General features: G+C 56.1%; 1 protein-coding gene across 8 annotated transcripts in view; it reads left to right on the top strand.

Moving 5' to 3' along the window:
- Positions 1-17,327, top strand: part of AHRR (aryl hydrocarbon receptor repressor) — a 102,424-nt gene extending 85,097 nt beyond the window's left edge. For 7 of the 8 annotated variants that reach the window (XM_047848418.1, XM_047848415.1, XM_047848420.1 and 4 more), the window contains 6 exons: positions 2,919-3,048; positions 4,516-4,631; positions 8,596-8,795; positions 12,254-12,315; positions 12,494-12,632; positions 13,505-17,327. In XM_047848418.1, coding sequence (XP_047704374.1) covers positions 2,919-3,048; positions 4,516-4,631; positions 8,596-8,795; positions 12,254-12,315; positions 12,494-12,632; positions 13,505-14,558 — 1,701 coding nt within the window. In that variant the 3' untranslated portion in view covers positions 14,559-17,327. Of the gene's footprint in view, positions 1-2,891; positions 3,049-4,515; positions 4,632-8,595; positions 8,796-12,253; positions 12,316-12,493; positions 12,633-13,504 lie in introns of all 8 variants that reach the window. The other variant, XM_047848419.1, reaches the window with a different exon arrangement.
- The last annotated feature ends 3,973 nt before the right edge of the window (positions 17,328-21,300 follow it).

The following is a 21,300-nucleotide window of genomic DNA, read 5'->3' as shown; positions in this document are numbered from 1 at the left end:
TACAGAGGTAATGACATTATCATGAAAATTAAGCAGCTCTTCCAGGTAGAGATAGACGAGCTTTTGGGAATGCAGAAAGTTGGGAGTCTCCAGGGCCAGGGGGCAGCAGCAGTGATTACTGGGACTTACACACCGGACATGAGACTTCCTGTAGGACCCAGTTGCTAGATGAACAGACCCCAAGACAGAACTGGAAGCTCACAGCAGGCACGTGTGCACCAGTGTGGGATTTACAATGAAGGGGGCGCTGTCCCGTGGTGGGGAAATAGCCATCTTGCCAACAAACAGAGCTGGGTAAACTGGATTTACATGGGAAAGAAATGAATCCTGGGGGCGTTTGGGGGGTCCAGCCAGTTGAGCATTTGACTCTTGATTTTGGCTCAGGTCATGATCTCACGGTTCATGAATTTGAGCCCCACATTGGGCTCTGTGCTGTCAGCATGGAGATTGGTTGGGGTTCTCTCTCTCTCTCTCTCTCTCTCTCTCTCTGCCCCTCCTCTGCTTGTGCTTTCTCTCTCTCTCTCTCTCTCTCGAATAAATGCATTTTAAAAAACTTAAAGAGAGCTTGATCCTAGCTCTTACCTCATAGCATGCACAATAAATAAATGGCAGAAGTTTCTAGAAGCTTCAGGACCCAGTTAGGAGATGGGTGAGGATGATGAGGGCAAGACCCCACCCATGAGGAGACAGACAGATGAACTGGCCGTGTGAGGTCCACTAAGAGAACAGAAAGGCAGGCCAGGGAGTAGTGGCTCTGGCATCACAGCCCACGCAGTAGAGGACCCATGTCCAGAGCAGATGAGGAACCCACAAATCAGCAAAACAGCTCAATGGAAATTTGAGAGAAGGACACAAACAGGCGACACGCACACTCCCACATGACACGCGTACATGTGCTCACACGCACACCTCAAGACCAAAAACGTGAGAAGATGCACAATTTCATCGGCTCACAACGCACGGGTGAAGACCACGGTGCGGAACCGTGGTAGCCGCCACAGCGGCTCGGATGAAGAGGGCTGGGGACGCCTCGCGTCGGCCGCAATGTCAAGCGACTGCGCTGGCACGCACCGCCACAGTGGCGTGTGGATCTGTGCCCTCACTCTGGAAGGGCGCTTGGTGCCATCCGCTAATGCTGGCCCTCTGCCACCCCTGACCCAGGAACCCCACCCCTGGGCGTGACTTGCTCAGACACAGCAGCGGCGTGTGGAATCAGGTGGAGACACTCACCCCACGGACGCGAGAAACTGGCGCCACACACGCGGCGTGGGAGAACGTTACAACTGTGATGTGCAACCACAGAGGACGGACACTAAGAACAGCATTCCGTTTACGAACATAACCGGCCTACGGTGTGGGCAGTCTGTGCCATGACCGCCCCGGGGGGTGGAGGGAAGGGGCTCTGGGAAGCTGTTGTGTCCTGTTTCCTGATCTGGGAACTCACGCATCCACTGTATGCATATGATGTGGGCACTTTTCAGCCAAGTGTTATGCTGAATCACACTTTATTCAGAAAGCATCCTATGGGAAGGGCACGCGCGATCACAGGGCCACCAGATGAGGTGGGAGCTGGCAGGTGAGTGGAAGCCATCAGGTCTTGAGCTGGAGGGAAAGCCTGGTGCCCTCGCCTCCACCAGGAGTTGGTCTCTGCCTGTTGGCCTGACGTTCACACCCAGAGCCTCTGACGTGGCCAACCATGACCAGGGACAGCAAGCATTCTGGCCTGTGAGCACTTGTTTGTCTGAAGACATCTCTTTGGACGAAGGAGTGCGCAGGTAATTGTAGTGCAGCCTTCGAGTTACGGTCGTGTTCCTTTTCTGCTTTCCTGAGGTTGTTTGACCCGTAGGGATCCCAGTGAGCCTTAGCCATGCAGCTATGGGCAAGAGTAGGGCCCCTTGAACAGACAGCGGGTCTCATCCATCTGGGTGAGTATACTGGTTACTTTCTGAAAAAGTAGCCTCGTTTCTGGACTTGATTCTTCAGGGACTTTCCCTCCGTCTAGTTTTCGTAACGATCCTGTTGAGAAATGATGCAAACTTAGAAGTGGCTCTTTCCAAAGAGGCCAAGGGCACCTGCCAGGTTATTCAGGTGTTGTTGGGCCAGGCTCTCCGTGCGGATAATGAGTGAGGGAAGGTTAAGGGAAGGTCGCGGGGAGATGTGCATGGCCTTCATCATTTATCAACACACTCTGAATACGTCTGCTAACGGTCAAAATAGTCACGTTCCTGGGAAGCCAGTCTTCGTAGCCCACAGTTGTGGCCGCTGTGCCCTGAAATGCAGCTTCCAAGTGTGGACCCGGTGCCTTCGAGGGCTAGCCTCTGTGTTCAGGGCTCAGGTAGGTGGGAGGACAGAGGAGCAGAAAGAGGGCTAGGGACCTGCAGGTCCTCGTGGTACCATGGATGGGAGCAGCGGCCAGGCACAGAGGAGCCAGGATGAAGGAAGTCCCTGGCCAGGAGGCCCGGCCGGGCTCTTGTGTGCTCTGATGGCTCCCAGTTCACCTGGCAGCTCCTGTCTCACCTTATGGCTCTGGTCTCACCTGGCAGTTCCCACCTCACTTCTTAAGGACACTTTCCTAATAAACTGTTGTGATATGACACAAAGTGTCCCCATGATAGACACACAGCTTGATGAGTTCTCCAGTCCTGGAGAAGAGTGGCTACCCTGGGCCCAGGTGTTTGATCTCTGAGCCTCCTGCTCTGCCCTCAAGGGCACTGCCTGGTGGATGAGTGGGGGGCTGCGGGCGGGTGGGGGGCCTGGCATTCCAGGCTGGACACCTATGTCCTCCCAGGGAGGAAGTGTCCTCCAGCCAGAGGCCTGCCTTTCCTGTGAGACTTCTCTTCACAGCTGTGGCTGAGACAGCTCTTCAATGACTAATCACTGGAATAAAGCAGGTTGGAACCGTTGTTGCAATATTGCAGACGGACGTGATGCACCAGAACATCTATGACTATATCCATGTGGACGACCGCCAGGACTTCTGCCGTCAGCTGCACTGGGCCATGGACCCTCCCCAGGTGGTGTTCGGGCAGCCCCTGCAATCAGACACAGGTGGGTCTTCGGGTCCCCAGTGAGCCTGAGACTTGGGGCCGTTCCTGGAGAGGTGTGGGCGCCTCCGGAGAACTGACCACCATCTGTTCTCGTCCTGCTTCGCCTTCCTTGGGAGACCCCCCCACTCCGAATCCTCCTCCCCTCTCCAGCCCCCCCTCCCGCACCCTCCTCCTCTCTCCACACCCCCTCCCACACCCTCCTCCCCTCTCCAGCTCCCCCTCCCGCACCCTCCTCCCCTCTCCAGGCCACCCAGCACCCTCCTCCTCTCTCCGCACCCCCCTCCCACACCCTCCTCCCCTCTCCAGGGCTGCCCCTCCGGCACCCTCCTCCCCTCTCCAGCCCCCCCTCCGGCACCCTCCTCCCCTCTCCAACTCCCCCTCCCGCACCCTCCTCTCCTCTCCAGGCCCCCTCCCGCACCCTCCTCTCCCTTCCAGGCCACCCCGCACCCTCCTCCCCTCTCCAGTCCCCCATCCCGAACCCTCCTCCCCTCTCCAGCCCCCCCCCCACCGCACCCTCCTCCCCTCTCCAGGGCCACCCCTCCCGCATCCTCCACACCTGAGGAAATGAGGCAGTGCTTGTCTGTCACCTGGCAAGCTCCCCTCTGGAAATCCTAGGCCCAAGTCAGATTTACCTGTAAAAAGTCCTGTTCAGAGACACTGCCCCTTGTGGGCAAGTGTTTCCTCCTGACCGTGGCCCCTGACCCATCACGACCGGGCCAGCTCCCCTAGAGGTCGTGGAGCAGACAGGAGGCCAGGGGAAGGGGTGGCGTCCACGGGGGTCGCCGCTCTTCCACACACTCCCCCAGAAGTTGTAAACGACTCAAGAAAAGCTTCCACCACAACCTCAGACAACAGCAAGATTTACCCCACAAAGCTGAGTGAAAACAAAAAAACCCAGGTGCCAACACAGTATCATTTTATAAAGCTCAAAACACACGACAGCTGACCCCCAGTCACCCCTGCAGTCGTACTGAAGGGATGTTTCTAGGGACAAAGGACAAGGAAGACCAGCTCGGTCAGAGTGGCTGTGTCTGCGAGGAGGAGGTGGGGAGACAGCGGGATGCCAGTGGTGCTCAGGGGAGCACCCGTGCACCTGTGTGTGCTTGCAAGGGGGTGGGGGGTGGGCATTTGTGTGGACGGGGTGGGCGTGTGGGGATGCCTGGCGGGCAGGTGTGTGTGTGTGTGTATGTGTGGCGAGATGTGTGAGCCCGGGTGTGGGTGTAGGAGGCAGGCTGTGGGTGTGTAAAGTGAGCTGTGAGTGTGAAGCAGGGTGTGTGCGCGCGCACACGGCAAGGTGGGCAGGCGTGTGTGTGTGCGTGTGCGTGCGTGTGTGCGCGTGCAGGGGGGAGCGCGTGTGCACACCGCGGTGCTGTCAGTCTGTGTTTACGGTCTCTCGGTCTCTCTCCTCCTCCCCCCACCCCCCGCGCCCTCCCCCCCACCCCTCACCCCCGCACCGGTGCCCGCGCAGAGGACGCGGTGCTGGGGCGGCTGCTCCGGGCGCAGGAGGCGGACTTCTCGGCCTTCCTGACGCGCTGCTTCGTGTGCCGCGTGCGCTGCCTGCTGGACAGCACCTCGGGCTTCCTGGTGAGTCGCGCCCCCTGGCGCCCCGAGGCGCACGTGCGGGGTGGGGGAAGCGGAGGGGGCGCGCGGGCACGCGGATCCGGGGGTGGGGGCGGCGGGGGGTGCATGCGGACCCTGGGGGAGGGGGGTGGCGAGCGGCGCACGAGGACCGGGGCGGGACCGGCGGCCGGGAGGAAGCCTCCAGACTCCGATCTGGGCTTTACTGGCTTGGTCGCGCCTTCCCTGAAACCCCCTTAGCAGCGTGTCGTCAGCACACCCCGCAACCTGGCGCGAGCCCCCACTTCGGCCCGGGCTTGCCGTTTTCACCTCTTCTCTTTCAAGTAGAGGCTTGGGGTGTCCGTTTCCGTTGCTCTTCGGGCTCCTCGGCCAAGGGCTGAGAGGGGGGCCGCGGACGTCCTCCTTGGGGCTGGCACAGCGGACCCTCGCCCACCCAGACCTCTGCCCACCCCGCACCCCCGCAGCTGTGCTCCACAGAGCGTCTCCCCCGCCCCCGCTGCAGCACCTCCCAGCCGGCTCTACGCAGCCTCCTGGGGTTCGCGCTCCCAGCAGTCCCAGCGTCCTCCCCACCCTCCGCAGCAGCTCCACACCATGACCTCTGACCCCAGGACCCCCTCCCCCTCCAGCTCCCCCCACTCCCGTGTCCTTCGGCCATCAGCGCCCTGGGCAGGGCCCTCGGATGTGTGCGGAGCTGCCCCCACCCACATGACGGCGTGCCCTCCTCCCCAGCCTCCACCCTTGGACTGTGGGCCCCTCGGGGTTCTATCTCCCCACCTGGGCCGTGGTACCCAGGAGAGATGCGCCTCCAGTGCTCCGCAGGGCTGGGCTGGGGGTTTCCAGAGGGGCTCAGCCTGTATTGGAGGCAAGGCGAGCAGAGGACAGTGGGCGTTCCTCCAAATTGGGTTCCAAATGGCTCTGAAAAGGGGGAGCCCTGGAGAGGCACCCACAGACCAGCGGGAGCCCACACCGGTCGTCAGCAGTCAACAGCAGCTCTTGGGTGTCCTGCCTGCTAGCTTGTCCCACCTCGTGTGGGCTCCTCTCCATTGTGTTCACACCGGCCGTGTGCACCACAGTGTAGACCGCGGGCCCCCGAGGTTCCTCGCTGCTTTCTGAGGGGCCCCCCGGAGATGCACGCCCTAGCGGTTCCACATCTGAGTGGTCTGTGGGTGCCGGGCTGAGGAGCAGACTCTTGAGATCAGAGACCCACTGACTGCATAGCCCCACCACAGGCTAGGCTCAGCCGGGGAGACAGTATTTTCCATCAACCCTCTCCTCTTGGCTGGTCTTTATGCATTAACAATTTTTTTTTTTTTAAATAAAAACATTGCTCGTACATGACACAGATTTAATCATTTCAGAAGAGCAGAAGAAATAAAAATGTCCCTCCCTTGCACACCCAGGCCCCTTCCCAGATGTCGGCACCCCAGTAATGTCCTTCCTGAAGCTCTTCTTGCCCAGCCTCCCCAACTTTCTGCTCCGCCCTGGCCAGCGAGAGTGAGTTGAACTTGGGGTGGTCTTGGGGACTCTCCCCAAGACTCAGGACCCCCTCTGCCTTCACATGTGCTTCTCCGGGAGCCTCACCTGGCTGACCCCTCTCCAGGTTGGAGGCCTCACCCAAGATGCTGCCCTCCCAGGGTCCCACATCACCCATTCTGGGAACCCACCCTGCCAGGTGGTTGTGCATTTACCCAGAGGGATGACAGCTGAGGGAATCACTCCATCCAGGCTGCCTCCCAGTGGCCATGTGTCATTTGTGGCAATATTTTGGCCTCAGTCATCCGCTACTGCGATGGCGGCTTCACGCTCCCTGGGCTTATTTCCCTGATCGACGGGGATAGTGAAGAAGGTTGCTGGTGGGTGACAGTGGGAATGTTTCTGGAACCAGCTCTGAGGACCCAGGACAGGCCCAGCCCTACAGCAGATGCATCCCACATGACTGCACATTTCTGCAGGCCTTTTCACTCCACCGGGACCTTCACAAGAGAAGCAGCTTTTTATTTGCAACATGGTCCCAAGTCTGCTACTACCAGGCGTACACATAATGGCTTATCTTTTATTTAGGTGATTGGTTGAGCATGAAGTCTTTTATTTTGATAATATTTTGTTCTATCTATTGGCTGATAAGGAATGTTCACTTTTTAAAATTGGATAACCAATTCCTAGTAAATTGGAAATTCTTATTTCCAGATGACATAACACTGGAGGTATTTTACTAGACAATCATGCATAAATTAAAATGTAGATTAAAAAAGAGGGCGCCTGGGTGGCTCAGTCAGTTAAGCCTTTGACTTCGGCTTAGGTCATGATCTCGTGGTTTATGGGTTAAAGCCCTGCATCGGGCTCTGTGCTGACAGCTCAGAGCCTGTAGCCTGCTTCAGATTCTGTGTCTCCCTCTCTCTCTGCCCCTCCTCCTTCACGGTCTGTCTCTCTCTCCTTCAAAAATAAATAAACATCAAAAAATTTTTTTAATAAAATAAAATATAGGTTAAAATGAAACTGTAAAACGATGCACTGAATAGAGGAAACAACCCAAAGACACTTATCTGAAAAAAGTTCCATTATATTAATTTGTGAAACTCATTTCTGCGCACACTGGAAACGCCTCAGGCATTTACAAGGAATGCACTGAGAACAGGGGAGCGGGCATGACTTAGGGCTCTTCCCGGCACTCCCTTGTGACTCTCTGGAAGCCACTCTGTTTCCACTGGCTAAGGCTGCCCGTGAGAACCCAGTGTTACAACATCAGAAATTTGGAGGTCTAGTTGATATTTAGTTGGTAGCTTGAAATCAGCCGTGATGGGAATATTTCTACCAAAGAAATTGGCAAACATAACAAATCAGGGCTTTTTTTTTTTTTCCCTCTGGTGGGCTGGATGTTGAACACAACTGCCTTGAATCCTCCACACCAAGCACATGACTAGCAAGCAGTGGGTGCTTTGCAAATGTTTGTTCATGTAGTGAATCCATAGATGGATGGAAGATGGGAAGATGGGGGGATGGATGGTGAAAATGGATTGATGGAGGGATAGAGGGGTGGATGGATGGATGGATGGTGGATGGATGGATGGATGAGGGGGTGGATGAGGGGAGGGATGAGGAGAGGGTGGAAGGACAGGGGAGAAAAGGACACATTGTGGGGTTGTTTTAATGTTTATTTACTTTGAAAGAGAGAGAGAATGATCAGGGGAGGGACAGAGGTAGAAGGAAAGAGAGAGAATCCCAAACAGGCCCCACACTCTACACAGAGCCTGACCCAGGGCTCGATCTCACAACCTGAGATCATGACCTGAGCCTAAATCAACAGTTGGACACTCAACCAATGGACTGAGCCACCCACGTGCCCTGTGGGGTCATTCCATCAGGAATGCCCTGAAGTCACCTAGTAATTTAGATTAGCTTTTCCACTGTGGAAGGATCTTTTATTTTCTTTTATCACAAACTCCTAAATTACTTGTTGGCTCTTTAACTCACGTCATATACTCTGGATAAAATGAACTTGTCCCCAAGCTTTATCATCATGAGTGAAGGAATGACAATTCTGAAATGGAGAGTCAAATCTGGAACAGCCCTCAGAGACTACCTCCTCCAGCAAATCCTGCCAGGGGTGGCTGACGGCTCTGCGATGGGCCAGTGGCATCTCACGCTGATGCACACGAGCGCCCAGAGTGTGAGGCTCAGCTCCCACACCCACACCCCCACGTACACATAAATGTGCACACGAGAACATGCTTTTCAGTTAAAGGAGATGATGGAGACTCCAGAGAAACTGTGACTTGTCCTGGAGGCCTGGGGATAGTCCACATGCCCAGGAGGCCAAGTGTGGAAGAACTGTTGGTTTGTGTCTCCTAAGTGGCTCAGGATAAGATTTTTCTCCGCATTTCTATTCCTGAGAATGTAAGTTCTGCATTCTCTGATGGTGTTGCTAGTGTGCTCTGTGACCACACCTCCGTTTCTGTCTTTAACACACCAGACAATGCAGTTTCAAGGAAAACTAAAATTCCTGTTTGGACAGAAGAGGAAGACTCCATCAGGGACAGTCCTGCCCCCTCGGCTGTCACTGTTCTGCATCGTGGTGCCCGTCCTCCTTCCTTCCGTGGCGGAGATGAAAATGAAGAGTGCGTTTCTGAGAGTGAAGCACAGGGTGGACGTCTCAGGCTCAGTGGACACGAAGTGAGTGAAAGTCCCTTAAAACACAGCCACGCTCACTGCTGCTGGCGGTTAAAACAAGAGCCTTGGCACTTGGAATCTTCTATTCTTTCTTCATTTCCGGCGAGCAATAACTTGAGAAGTTTGGTGGTTTTAAAGCTAGTACGTTATGTAGGAAAGAATGTGCAGAGGAAGTGCTTTCACACTAATATTTGCGAGTGGTGGTACCACATAGCGCCTGCACCACTGTGTCCCTGATCCCCCAGTTACGGCCTCGAAGCAGGTGCCCTGAGCGCTGGTCATCATGGGGTGGGAGGTGGGGGGCCGCAGCCTTCTCTCCTCTGCGCGGTCCCTCCGTCCACGCACAGGGCTTAGTGCAGGGACCGATGCGGGAGGCACCGGTGCCCAGGCAGTGGGGACACGGCTGCCGCTTCTGCCCAGCCGAGTTTTCTCGGCTTTTCAGTGCTAGAAAACACTCCACATCGAGTTTTCTAGGCGATTCACACCTCAACTTTGTGGAACAGACTAGGCCTGTGTTTTTTGGGTCAGTGTCCTGAGAGTGATTCAAAATGTGCGTCTGTGAATTGTGTTTTCCACACAGTATGAGTAAGACCAAGGGAGGGGGGTGGGGAGGCAGGGTGTCTGAGATCTGACTGTACCTGCTACAGATGCAACATGTCAGACCTCTGAGTCCCCAACCCACTTCTTTATCCCTCAGTGGCTGTCCCTAGAGTGGGGCTCAGCCAAGCCAGCAGCTCCCCGCTGCAGGGCTGCATCGACTAAGACCCACCAGGGCTTAGACCCAATCGCTTGGAGGCGGGCTGGGCTCTCAGGTTGAGTTACATCAAAGTAGTATAGCTTTCCAGCTGCAAAGACCCCTCTGCCAGGGCCACAGGGCACTCACCCCAGGAGGGAGGCTTGCTCAGCACCCTCCTCGCCAGCATGCTGTCACTGTGTGTTTTGCATCCTGCCTGTGACGCTGTGCGTACTGGCCAGACCTCATCTCCTCCTCCAGGAAGCCCCTGTCCCCCCTCCTGTCTCCCACCAACAGGGAGAGCCTCAGTCTCAGATCCTGCCCCTTAACCCCGTTGGGCCCTTTTAGGAGGTAGGTGCACAGCCTACGGATTCTCCCCTCCCTTGCCCAAGAGTGTCTGGCTTCCTAGGTCCTGGTGCCTCCCCAGGGAAGGTATCAGTCCCTTAAAGCACTGCCTGATGGGGATGGGCCTGAGTGCAGAAGGGGGCTGGTCCAAACCCCTCAGCTCTCAGGTCTGTGTTGGCCGATGAGGTTTAGTTCTGTGACAGCAGCATCTGACACGTTTGCTTGCCTCCCTCCGTGGGTCACTTTGGGTGCGGTGTGTGTGCCTCTGTCCTGGAAGCCACATCACCGGTGGGAACACTGCCTCTACCAGGATCCCCTTCTTAGTCCTGAGTCCTGTGGTCCTACTTACACGTCTGCTGACGTCTGGATGAAGAGTCTTTGGCCAAGCGTCTCCCCCACAACCGGGTCCCCTCCAGAAGAGTCCCAGGGCTCTGTGGCCCGTCTAGGGGATTCCTGCTTGCCTGCCCACGCAGCGCCAGGATGGCAGGTAGTGCCCAGGGGTCTTCTCTTTGTGACTCTCCCTTTTGTGGGTGTGAGGGTCCGTCCCTCTTCAGTGTCCACAAATAACCTTTGACTAATTCCAGTTGACCTTTAGATGGTGAGAAAATCTGACAGCAGCTGCAGTGGAAGGAGGGCCCCCATTCCGGGGAGGGGGGCTCAGAAGGCTCTCCCTTCTGCCCGTGTGGCATGGTCTGCCTTGGTCTGCAGGTCACGAGCCCCCACCTCCCTGCTGCTGGTCTCAGGTGCAGGGCCAGGGGGTGGCTTCCAGGAACAGAGCCACCCTGAGCAGTGGCCAGGCCAGCATGCTGAGACGGCAATTACTGGAACGTTTAAAAATAAACATATATGCCCTCTGAAAGATGCACCGTGTCCTAAACATGCCCTACCCAAGGGAGAAGACTAAAAGCAGGCGAGGGAGGAAGCAAGCTGACTCTTCAAGGTGCCAAACCCCAGAGGGTGCCGCCTGAGACTACCTGGGCCCGCAAGCAGAGGCCACCAGTCTCCACACCTGCTTTCTCCCTGTCCCTCCCCTCCGCTGCCAGCCCCTCACTCTGAAATACTCCCACCTTCATTTACCGTCCCAGAGCTTTCGGTTTTTAGCCTTTTTTTGGTTTTTTGTTTTTTGTGGGTTTTTTTGGCTTGTCATAATTGAAACCCACACTGAGCTTCCTCTTTCCCATTTTTCCAGCCCTGAAACCAAGTAGAGGGAAATCTCACCCTCCCTTGGCTTTTCGCTCCTGGGGGCATGCAAGGAGGACTCCTACTGCCCCCTGGTGCCCGCGCCGGAAAGTGCAGGCTGATTACGCCAGAGCCCCTGCGGCGGGGAACGGGGGGAGGGAGGGGGGGGGGGCCTGTGGCTCACAAGTCACCCAGTGCTCCCGCAACTGGCATCAATTCACGAACTCACTAAAGTATTTGTCCTCCAAAGTCCTATTCAAGGGATTTAGCACTCATTTGTGAACATGCAGTGTGCCAAAGAATTTGTCACCAGATGCTCTTGTTTGCAGATGAGGGTGACAGTGTAGTCCCCGTCTCTGCTCCCCTGTCTCTGCTCCTCTGTCCCTGGTTCCCCGCCCCCCATCTCTGCTCCCCTGTCTCTGGTTCCCCAGTCTCTGCTCCCCAGTCTCTGCTCCCTGTCTCTGTTTCCCCTGTCTCTGCTCCCTCATCTCTGCTCCCCCATCTCTGCTCCCCGCTCTGTGCTCCCCGGTGTCTGCTCCCCCATTTCTGGTTCCTCATCTCTGCTCCCCCCCTCTGCTCCCCTGTCTCTGGTCCTTACAGCTATGGCCAGAGGATGGAGAGGGACCAGCATATAGGATAGGGATCTGTGGTTCTGAGGCCCATTGGCCTGGACTTGAGTCCAAGGCTGACATCTGCTAGAGAGGTGGCCTCAAGGAAGTCACTTTACACTTCTGAGGCTTGTTTTGTTCCTTTGAAAATAATGAAATAGCGTCTATGAGGCTGAGTTTGCTTAGAATCTAAGACGAGGAGCTCTGTGATTTGTGTGAGTGAGTGTGTGCTCACTGCCCTAGGAAAGACGGTTCCATAGTCACTGAGCGTGCGTGGTGAGTTAATGGAACACAATTAGTGGAAATCACAAAAATTGACTGTATTTTCATTCTGGTCCTGCGGAGAAAAACAAAAGCGCATTTTATGTGTAAGTCTATTTTCTGAAGCAATTTCTTTAGCCCTTTATTGGCTTGATGAGTGATGTGAATTGGAATCTGTAGCCACGGAGAGACTTCACAGTCTAGAAAGAACCGGAAAGTGTGAGTTATGACTGCGCCCCCTCCCAGGCGTGACAGCAGCACCGGGCACGGTGTTAGTTCCTTCCGGCAGCAAAAACGCCATCTCCACGTATGTTGCTATTATCTGTTCTTCGCAGAGCAAAAGCCGCCTCGAGTCTGTGTGACCCAGCATCGCATGGAAAACCCCACTGCCTGGCAGGTACTTTCACGAACGCACCGTGTCACTGTTTTAAACGGGCGAAATGTGTCTGTGTCCCTCGGGGGCTCTCGCTGCCTCCTGATGCTGGGGTGCATTCCCGGGAGACGCCCCGGAGGGTGTGGGTGTCTGTGCTGAGCCACTCATGGTGACTGCCGTTCCCCCGTCTAAACCCTGACAGGGAGGGGCATTGGAGAAAACATTTCAGCGCTCAAGGCACAAGCGGATGCAGGCTGCTGGGCCCGGGTTCCAGCCAGAGCCCCATGTCCCTGCCTCAGGAGCAGCCCGGACCTCGTTTCTGACCCCGAGGGGGCCGCCGGGTAAGTGGTGCTGTGGCCCAGCTGTGCGTGAAGGGAGCAAAGAGCCGCCGCCGTCTGCTGGTCTGGTGGCTTTGTTCATGACAGGCGAGCCTCGCCGTGAGGGAGTGCGGCGCACAGGGGCACACCTGGGAGCTGTCCTCACATGTCTGAGGTGTGGCAGGGGACAGCAGGTGCTTCAGCCGGGGCTGTCACGACCTGTGCACTCACCCTCAACCTGAAGCCGGGACCGTGGGTGACCACCCTGTCCTCTGCCCTCACCTTCACTCAGAAACCCTCTTCACTCCCTCCTCCCATGGGCCCCCGCCCCAGCCCCCACCCCGACCAGGGGGTCTCCTCTTGGAGGACTGGCCTGGCTGTGTGGCTGCAGGGCTCCACCCGCTCCTCTGGGGCACCGTCTCCCCTGTCACAGCAGGTGCCAGCCCTGACACCGCAAGGCGTGGTGAGGTGGAGGCCTGCGTGCCAGCAGCAGGGTCTGGCTCACAGAAGCCGCTGGAGAGAGGGCATCTGTCTGCCTTACAGTTCGACGGGGCCCTCTGCGTCTGGGCTGGGTGGGTCTGACCCTTGACACAAGGCGTACGCCTCATCGAGGTGCCTCCCTAGGGCGGGGTGAGTGGCACACGCCCTCCCTGCTCCTGCCCGGCACCCCAGGTCATCCAAGAGGCCAGGGGAGGCTCATTACGGGAGGATGCCGGTGCCAGGGTCATAGGGCTGCTGGGTGGGCCGAAAGCAGGGGTGTGGCTGGGCCCCCGCACACTGCAGCCCTCGCAGGTTCAGCCAGTATCATGCCAATTCAGTGCCTTCCCTTGGAGACCCCACCCAAGTGGGTGCGATGATCCTCATTCCTGCCCTGATGGGTCCTCTCCTCTCTGCAGGGACAGGGGAGGAGAGGAGCACGGGCGGGTGCCTGGCAGCACTCCCGGAGCCAGGGGGCGGAGGGAAAGACCTGCGTATAGTTGCTGCTTTGAGGCGCCTGGACCCGTGAGGCACCTGAACTGGATGACAGGGAAACATGGTCCAGATGGTGGCACCAACGTGAAGCTGGGACCCAGTAAGAGTGACCCGTTCTCCACACACACCGTGTCCCGTGGCTCCTGCGTGTCCTGCCCCGGTGTTCAGGGCACTGTCCATAGCAGTGGGGTTACTGCTTTCCGGAATTCACCTGGCTGTCACCCAGGAAGCCACTCTCCCAGTGCCTATGCCAGCCGCACGAGCAGAGCCTTGCAGGACGGCTGCAAGGGGCCCCCTCTGCCCAGCTGCCCGTTTCCCCAGGGGAGCCTGGACAATGGGCTCCCTCCGCCCAGAGGGCAGCGTCTCGCAGCGGGGGGCTATTCCACCGAGGACGCCAAGTTTCGAGGGGGGCCGGTGCCCGCGGGAGCCCCGTGCAACCCCATGCTGTCACTTGATGTGCCCGTCAAGCTGGAGAACGACTCTGGGTCTGAGGACGCGGCAGACGGCTACCTCGTGTCCCCAGGCCAGGTGTGGCTGGGAGCCGGTGGTGTGGCCAAGAGACAGCTGGTCACTTTCCCTACCAGGATACACCTGAAGACAGAGTCAGACTCCAGACCCCACCTGTATGCTCCGCACCTGGGGCACAGCATGCTGGGGGCTCACCTGAGCGGCAGGGCTCCACTCAGACCCGGCAAGGAGCCGGCGCCCTTACGCCCCGCACACTGTGCCTGCCTGCAGCATGTGCATGGCCTTCCCGAGCCAGATCCTCCCCGCCACCTCTGTGCACACGGTCACCAGCCCCCTACACTGGGCTGTGACTGCAGAGCTCCCGGCACCACACCCGTTGTCAAGCGCGAGCCCCTGGACTCACCCCCATGGGCAAGCCACAGCCAGGGTGGGGTGCCCGGCATGTTCCCCAGGAGTGCCTTGCCAACACTGATGCCCCCCAAAGCCCCCGAGTGTGCTTTCCTGCCGTAGGGCGGGTGTTTCTAAAAGCTAGCCTCTTCCGCACGCCCAGACTTACCCTCAGCTGCGATGGCAGGTGGGGGGTCAGAGACGTTCTGCAAAGCTGCACGAGTCCAGGCCTCCTTAGGTGTGGGCAGCGTGTGCAATAGCATATTGCGTACTTTGTAAAATGTCACGCAAGTCCTTCAATGCCAAGTGGTGTTAAGTCTGTTCACCATTTTCCAGAAAGTGGCCAGAGTGAGACATGTCAGCCTGGCAGGGCACACCCCTCTCTCCAGGACGCAGTGGGCACCTGGCCAGTCACGCGGTGTGGTCTCCCGCGATCCCCATGCTCACCTCCCAGCTCCGCCTGCGCCGTGGAGGCGGGTCGACGCCTCCACGGAGTGGACTGAAGAGAGCAGCCACACCCTGGGTACAAATTAGGGATATAATCTTTTGAGCCACAGGTGACCATGCCCCCATTCACGGAAGGAATCTGGAAGGTTCCAGGCAAAAGAGCCCGTCTGCACCAGGTCCTGCCCTCACTACTACACGCAGCACGTGCTCCTCGACCTCACGGTGGAGGTTGAGGCCACACCCAGAGTGGAAATTGACAGGATGATATCCTGTTCCTTCTGGAAGTCTCTGGGATTTTTAATGGGCCTCTGAAGATGGTTTATGCTAATCTGTCTCCAGTACATTGTGTAATTTCGAGTTTACAGAGTCTGGGTTTGGAAGCAGAGAGAAGGACGAAACGTAGAGAAAAGAGGTAAAAAAAAGTCAAGTTGTCCATGGAGGCTGTGTTGCTGGCTGTATACAGGTTTTCAAATGGGGATTCCAACCACCACCTCAGGAAGAATCATTAGAGACAAGACAGAAATTGTTTTCTAGAACTGTACACCCACACATCCCAACTGTAGGATCCCCAGACACAACGTTGTGAATCAGAAAGTGGAGTCCCAGTCACCCCACGGTCACCACCAGAGATGGGCCCCCTCCGCGCCCCGCCAGTGCCATCAGCGAGGGGTGTGCCATCAGGGTATGAAGGTCTCCACTGAGCCCGCTTGTACCGTGGTGGACGCACACCTGCTCCTCAGGGACAAGGGCATCTGTTCCTAAAGTCACCCCCAAGTCACCCCCATCTGGGAGCCTCAGGAGGTGGTGGGAGCCTCCAAGCAGGGACTTGCTGCTCCGCCATCGGTACATTCTACCCTTCAGTGTGGGGCCTTCTTCTCCATCACCTAGGGCTTTGGGGTATCAATGTTCAGCTGGGCTAATGCTGAAGCCTTGTTAGAACTCGGGGTTTAGCTGGCAGGACCCTTAGACACACCCTGGGGCACCGGTGCGCCTGTTGCCAGCTTTGTGGAGGGTCCCCCATGCGGGATGCTGGGAGCTGAGGGCTTCTTCCTGGGGCTGACACGGGAGGTCACCCACTGGAGCCCAGGGTGTGGAGTGGTCAATGCGTGGCCCTCTGGGACACACAAGGCCAGCCCAGCAGCCTCTCCTCACCCACTGAGGCCTTGCAAAGGGTGACACTGGTGCTGTGCTGTCTTCACTTCTGCTGCCGGAGTCTCCCCTGACCATTACGATGGTGGCACAACCACCCAGGGACACCTGGGGACCTCTGGCTGGCCCCAGGCCCTCCTCACCCGGTTCTGCTGCAGGGCACAAACGCCTGTGCTCTCTGGGCGTCTGGAGACTTACTCCCTGAGACCTGGGGTGGAGTTGCAGAATCTTCTTCCTTCTTTCCTAGTCAAACCCAGAGCCCAGGTCCTGGCCCTCTGTCAGATGTGACTGTGCACCTATCTGGGGTCCCCATCTGTGAGGTCACTGACCCTCTCACTTCATCAATGGAGAGGCCACACCCCAGGCCCAGGCTGGCTGCCTGGGGCCATGTCCTGCGATGCACTAGGGCTCCCCCATGTCAGGATGCAGTAGACACACATGTAGCAGGTACCTCAGAAAACACAGGACTGAAAAGGTGGAATTCAGAGACATCATGGCATGCTTGCACATTGTAGCCAGGCCCCAGCATAACCAAAGAGGAGCGGCAGGTGAGAGCCTCAGGCGAGACGCCGCCCTGAAGCAAGTCACGCCTGTCCCCGAGGGCCGTGGCACCCACGCCACCCCCTCCCCACAAGCGGTCAGCTCGCAGGTGGACAGGTCCTGCTTTGTTGACAGAGAGTCTGGCCCCTGGAAGTTAGCTCTGCAGGTCTTGTGTTCTGGAGACGCCCATCCTACACCCGGGGCCTTGAACTCAACGGGCCCAGGTCCCCTCCTGAGATGCCCCTCATACACCCGGGGCCCTTGAACGCTCTGGGCCCAGGTCCCCTCCTCTCCTGGGTCAACACCAGCAGAACGACCCTGAGTCAGCACTTTCGTTACTTCACAGCCACACCCTTCCTGAAACATCATGTGGGAAGATGATGGCATGTAGGAGGTGCAGATGTGGTCACTTCCTCTTTAAATGTCATTACCAGTACCAATTACAGGGTTAGGGTTTTCTGTGTCGTGTAGCTTTTGCTTATGTAGCTGAAAACATATGAAAATCAAATGTAACATGAGAATGGATGGACAGGAGGAGATGAACACAAATTGTATATTTTTATAGTTTCTACTGGAGGAGAAAAGTTTTTAATATCTAGACTGACTTGCTGAATTTTTTAAAATGGAAATATTATAATGTAACTTTTTATACTGTTTTCTCAGTGCCTTTAGAAACAGCTTTCAAATATATTCCTGATAGTATGGTTTGTATTCAATATGCAATATTGATATAAAATAAATCACGTTAGTTCATGTTTACCACAAACAGAAATGTCTACTTGATTTTCCAGATGAAGTAACTATTTCCTTCGGTGTGTTGATTCATTTCATTCTAAGACAGTCCTTTACCGCTGGATAAAAGGCAAAAATAAAATGCTGGGGCCCAAAGATGCAGGCAGGAGGCTGAGCGCTTGGCCCCGCGTGCTGTGGCCTCAGCAGAGCTCCCTCCCTCCACCCACCAGCCCCCTCTTACCCATCGTTGAGGGGTAGGGGACCCTCCCAGGTGCCTTTAGGGTCCCCCAGACTTGACCTGTCCTGAGGGAGCAGACACCTGGCCCCCGTGAGTGTGTGCATGTGTGTGCGTGTGCAGGTTTGTGACTAGGATGCTGCAGGCCCGGTGAAGGGCCATAAAGTCACTGCACTCACGTGGAGAAAGGGGCTGGGGAGCTCTGTGCAGCCTCTTTGTTCGGGGCACTGGTCCCGTCCCCATGGCCCAGCAGAGCAGGTCTCGAGTATGAAGTCTGAGGGACATCAGTCCACAAGCCCCCACCAGCCCCCACCAGGCCTCTTGTCGCTGCGACACTTGGCATCACTGGGCACACTGGTTTTGTCCACCTGGGGGCAGAATGGTAGGTAGTTGTTTTTTGTGGGTTTTTTTTTTAAATGTTTGTATTTATTTTTGAGACAGAGAGAGAGCATGAACAGGGGAGGAGCAGAGAAAGAGGGAGACCCAGAATCCCAAGCAGGCTCCAGGCTCTGAGCTGTCAGCACAGAGCCCGACGTGGGGCTTGAACTCGTCAACGGTGAGGTCATGACCTGAGCCGAAGTCGGATGCTTAACTGGCTGAGCCACCCAGGCGCCCTGGTTGGTAGTTGCTTTATGTCCACCAGTGGTGCTGTTGAGGTTCTGCTGAGTGCCAGGCCTGTGACAGTGCCGGGGACACAGCAAGGAAAGAAAGAGGTCGGTGTTGTGCTAGAGCTGACATCCCTGAGTGTGCACAGGGACAGGGTGCTGACACGTGACCACAGAACCAAGTTCTGCAAGGCAGAAGGACACGGGCACTGCACAGACTGGGGCAGGGTAGCCCAGGTGACCAAGGCCACACTGAGGGTCACAAGAACAGCAGCCTGCAGGGCTGGGGCTAGTCTGGGAGCCAGAGGGCAAGGAGTGGGTGGGACAAGGTCACAGAGGCCTGGGTGAGAGGGGACACAGCAGGGCCCATGTGGGAAGCACCCAGGGCTGCAGTCTGAGGCTCATGCGGGCTGCAGGGCATGAGGGGGCCCCAAGGCCTTCCTAAGGATACAGGGAGGCACCACTGGTCTGGCCTCCAGCCGGGAGTGCTGCTCGGGCCCCTTCCAGTCTCTCCTGCCCTCGTGTGCCCATCTGGTTGGTCTCTGCACATTCTCGTTATGTCAGGATAGCAGCGTCTCCTCAGCTACAGATTTTCTCTGTGGCTTGTCTTTTCGTTTAGAGAGTCTCTAAAATAGCATACAAGAGGTTAAAATTTTAAATGTCTTTTTCTTTATGGCTTATGCATTTAGCATCTTAAGAAATAACTGAGTGCCTCTGACATAAAGCCTACTTAGTCTGATATTATCTTGCCCCATCAACTTTCTATGGCCCTGACTACACGTCAAACCCCTGCACACTGACCATCCCGTTCCTTCCATGTTTGGCTGTTTTACAGTCCATTTACTTGTGCTCTGATAATTGGTATATTTGCATGTGTTTCTATTTCTTGTGTCTCTGATTACACAGGCCCTCTGGTATTTCTGGCCTTTCCTATGTCCCTAGGGGATTGCCTGTGTTTCCTGTGTTCCTTCCCCCGATTTGGGGGTTGGAAGTTACAACTCTGCTTCGGTGGCTATCGTTGACATGTGCTCTTAACGAGGTGTAAGTTAGAGCGAATCAAGGTCCCCGTTCTCCCAGAACAGACAAGGACCAGCTGCTGCACCCCACTCTGCACTCCTGCCAAGGCCGGGGTCTTTCCTACAAGCATCCTTGGGGCTGCTTCTGCCAAAAGGTTTCAGTGAGAGCTTCCAGGATGAGGAGGGGTCACTCCCAAGTGAAATGCAGGCCCGCAGCTATGAGCTCCTGGGTGGGGAGCATCCCTGACTCATGGTTCTCAGTACCTGGGAGAAACTGTTCTGGGGCTTTGTTGTTTGTTTGCCCCGTCCACTCTTACACTGAGGCTGCACCCTTTGTCCAGACCCCACCTGTCCCACGTGGATGTGAAAGCCCACCCTGGGCATCAGGTCCCTCCCACCCCCACCTGTCCTTGCCCTAGGGCAGTCGCCCATCATGCTTTCCTGAGCTTGCTTGGGCTCACCTGTGCATTTCAAACATTTTTCCAACATTTTACAGGAGGCTGTTCGGTCTGCCAAAAAGAGAAGTCAAAAAAAATTTCAATCAAGATTTTGGTTTTTTAGTTTTAAGGAGGAAAAAGCTTAAAGCCCTTTAACAACCATCTCATTTCTACCCATCTTGGCTGAGGAAGTTATCAGGGAGCCCTATCTCCAAACACAGATGTCCACAGCACAAAGCTCCAGGTGGTATGTTAAATGTTGCCGAATTTGAAATAAGTCCTAAAAGCCTTGACAAATTTGGCAAATTTTTTATTCATTAGTTTCAAAGTACCTTTGCATTCACAATTTCAAACATAATTTCAACTTTTTGTGTACATCCATTGTTCAACTTAGTAATATATTTTCATAAATTACTAGGTACAGATGAACCCACAAAGGGGTCAACTCTCGGAGTTAGTATCGTGCCACAGTACTGCCCCTCCTCAGACGTTCAGCTGATGGCAAGTTGCGGTTTGTACGACCACAGCAATGGGGGTGGGGGGTCACACACCTGCATCCCCCTCCCCCACCCTCCTTGTGTCCAGGTGTGTGCACACGCTTGTGCGCCCCACCCCTGCATCGCTGCCCCCACTCTCCTCCCTGCTGGCTCCCATGCCTGCCATGTTCCGGTCTCCTTCCTGTTTGACTGATCTTGGCAGGATTTCAGGAGGTGCCCATCTGTACGGTCTAGTAACTGTAATGTAGCGAAAGGATTTGTTTTCCGTCAGTATAAGGCAAATAGCGCTTCTTACCACAACAGGCAAACCCTGAAACTGAGTGGCTTAACACATGTTCTCGCTCATTCTGGAAATTAGTTCTGGCCAGTGGGCCTCTCCTCACACAGTAACTCAGGGACCTGCTTCCTCCTCTTCTTTCCAGCTAGTGCAGCCCCCCCTACCTCCCACCCCTGCACCTCTGCCCAGTGACACTCCTCATCCCCAAGACCCACCCCCCACCCCCCAGCTTGGCCTCCACCCTCTTAGCATTTTGTGACAAGTCCTACTGTGGGTTGTTCCCAGGTGGGCTTCTGTTTTGTTTGTACTCATTACAAGGGGTGATCTTGAGATGTGCTGATCCTGAGGGGCTGGGCTCATTTTTGATTCCAAGGTGTAACAACAGCTAAGAAGCTGCGAAGTAACAAGCTGGGTGTTGATCTAGACAGTCAGATGTGACTGATTACCAACCGTTACCCACCTTGTTCATTAATTTACTGAATGTCTGCCCTATGCCAGTCACGGGTCTGGGGAGGAGCTGGGGCACGGTGAAGGCCACAAAACCCCTGCCACATTGTAACAGGAAAGACAGATGTGGACAAATAAATACACAGAGCCCCAGTAATGGAAACCAGGGCGGAAAATACTCAAGATGAGGCGGAGCGATGGAGGGGCACAGTGGCTCCCTCACTGAGGGAGGTCACAGAGGGTTACAGAAAGGACACACGGGGAAAGAGACCATAGTGAAGATGAGTACTGAGAACGGTGCCCAACGAGAGGCACTGGCAGGTGCACAGAACAGCCGGCCTGGGGCCGCGGAGGGGAGAGGACAGGAAGGGCTGGAATAAGAGGGGCTGAGTGAGGAAGGGACCCTCCTCACTCCACCCCCGTGGGAGCGACCCGGGCCGGGACCCGGTCCTGAAGGCTACCTCGCCCGGTGGGAGGAGACAG

The sequence above is a fragment of the Prionailurus viverrinus genome, unplaced genomic scaffold (assembly GCF_022837055.1).
Source record: "Prionailurus viverrinus isolate Anna unplaced genomic scaffold, UM_Priviv_1.0 scaffold_63, whole genome shotgun sequence".
NCBI classification, from domain to species: Eukaryota; Metazoa; Chordata; class Mammalia; order Carnivora; family Felidae; genus Prionailurus; species Prionailurus viverrinus.
This window is presented reverse-complemented; position numbering and strand designations above follow the sequence as displayed.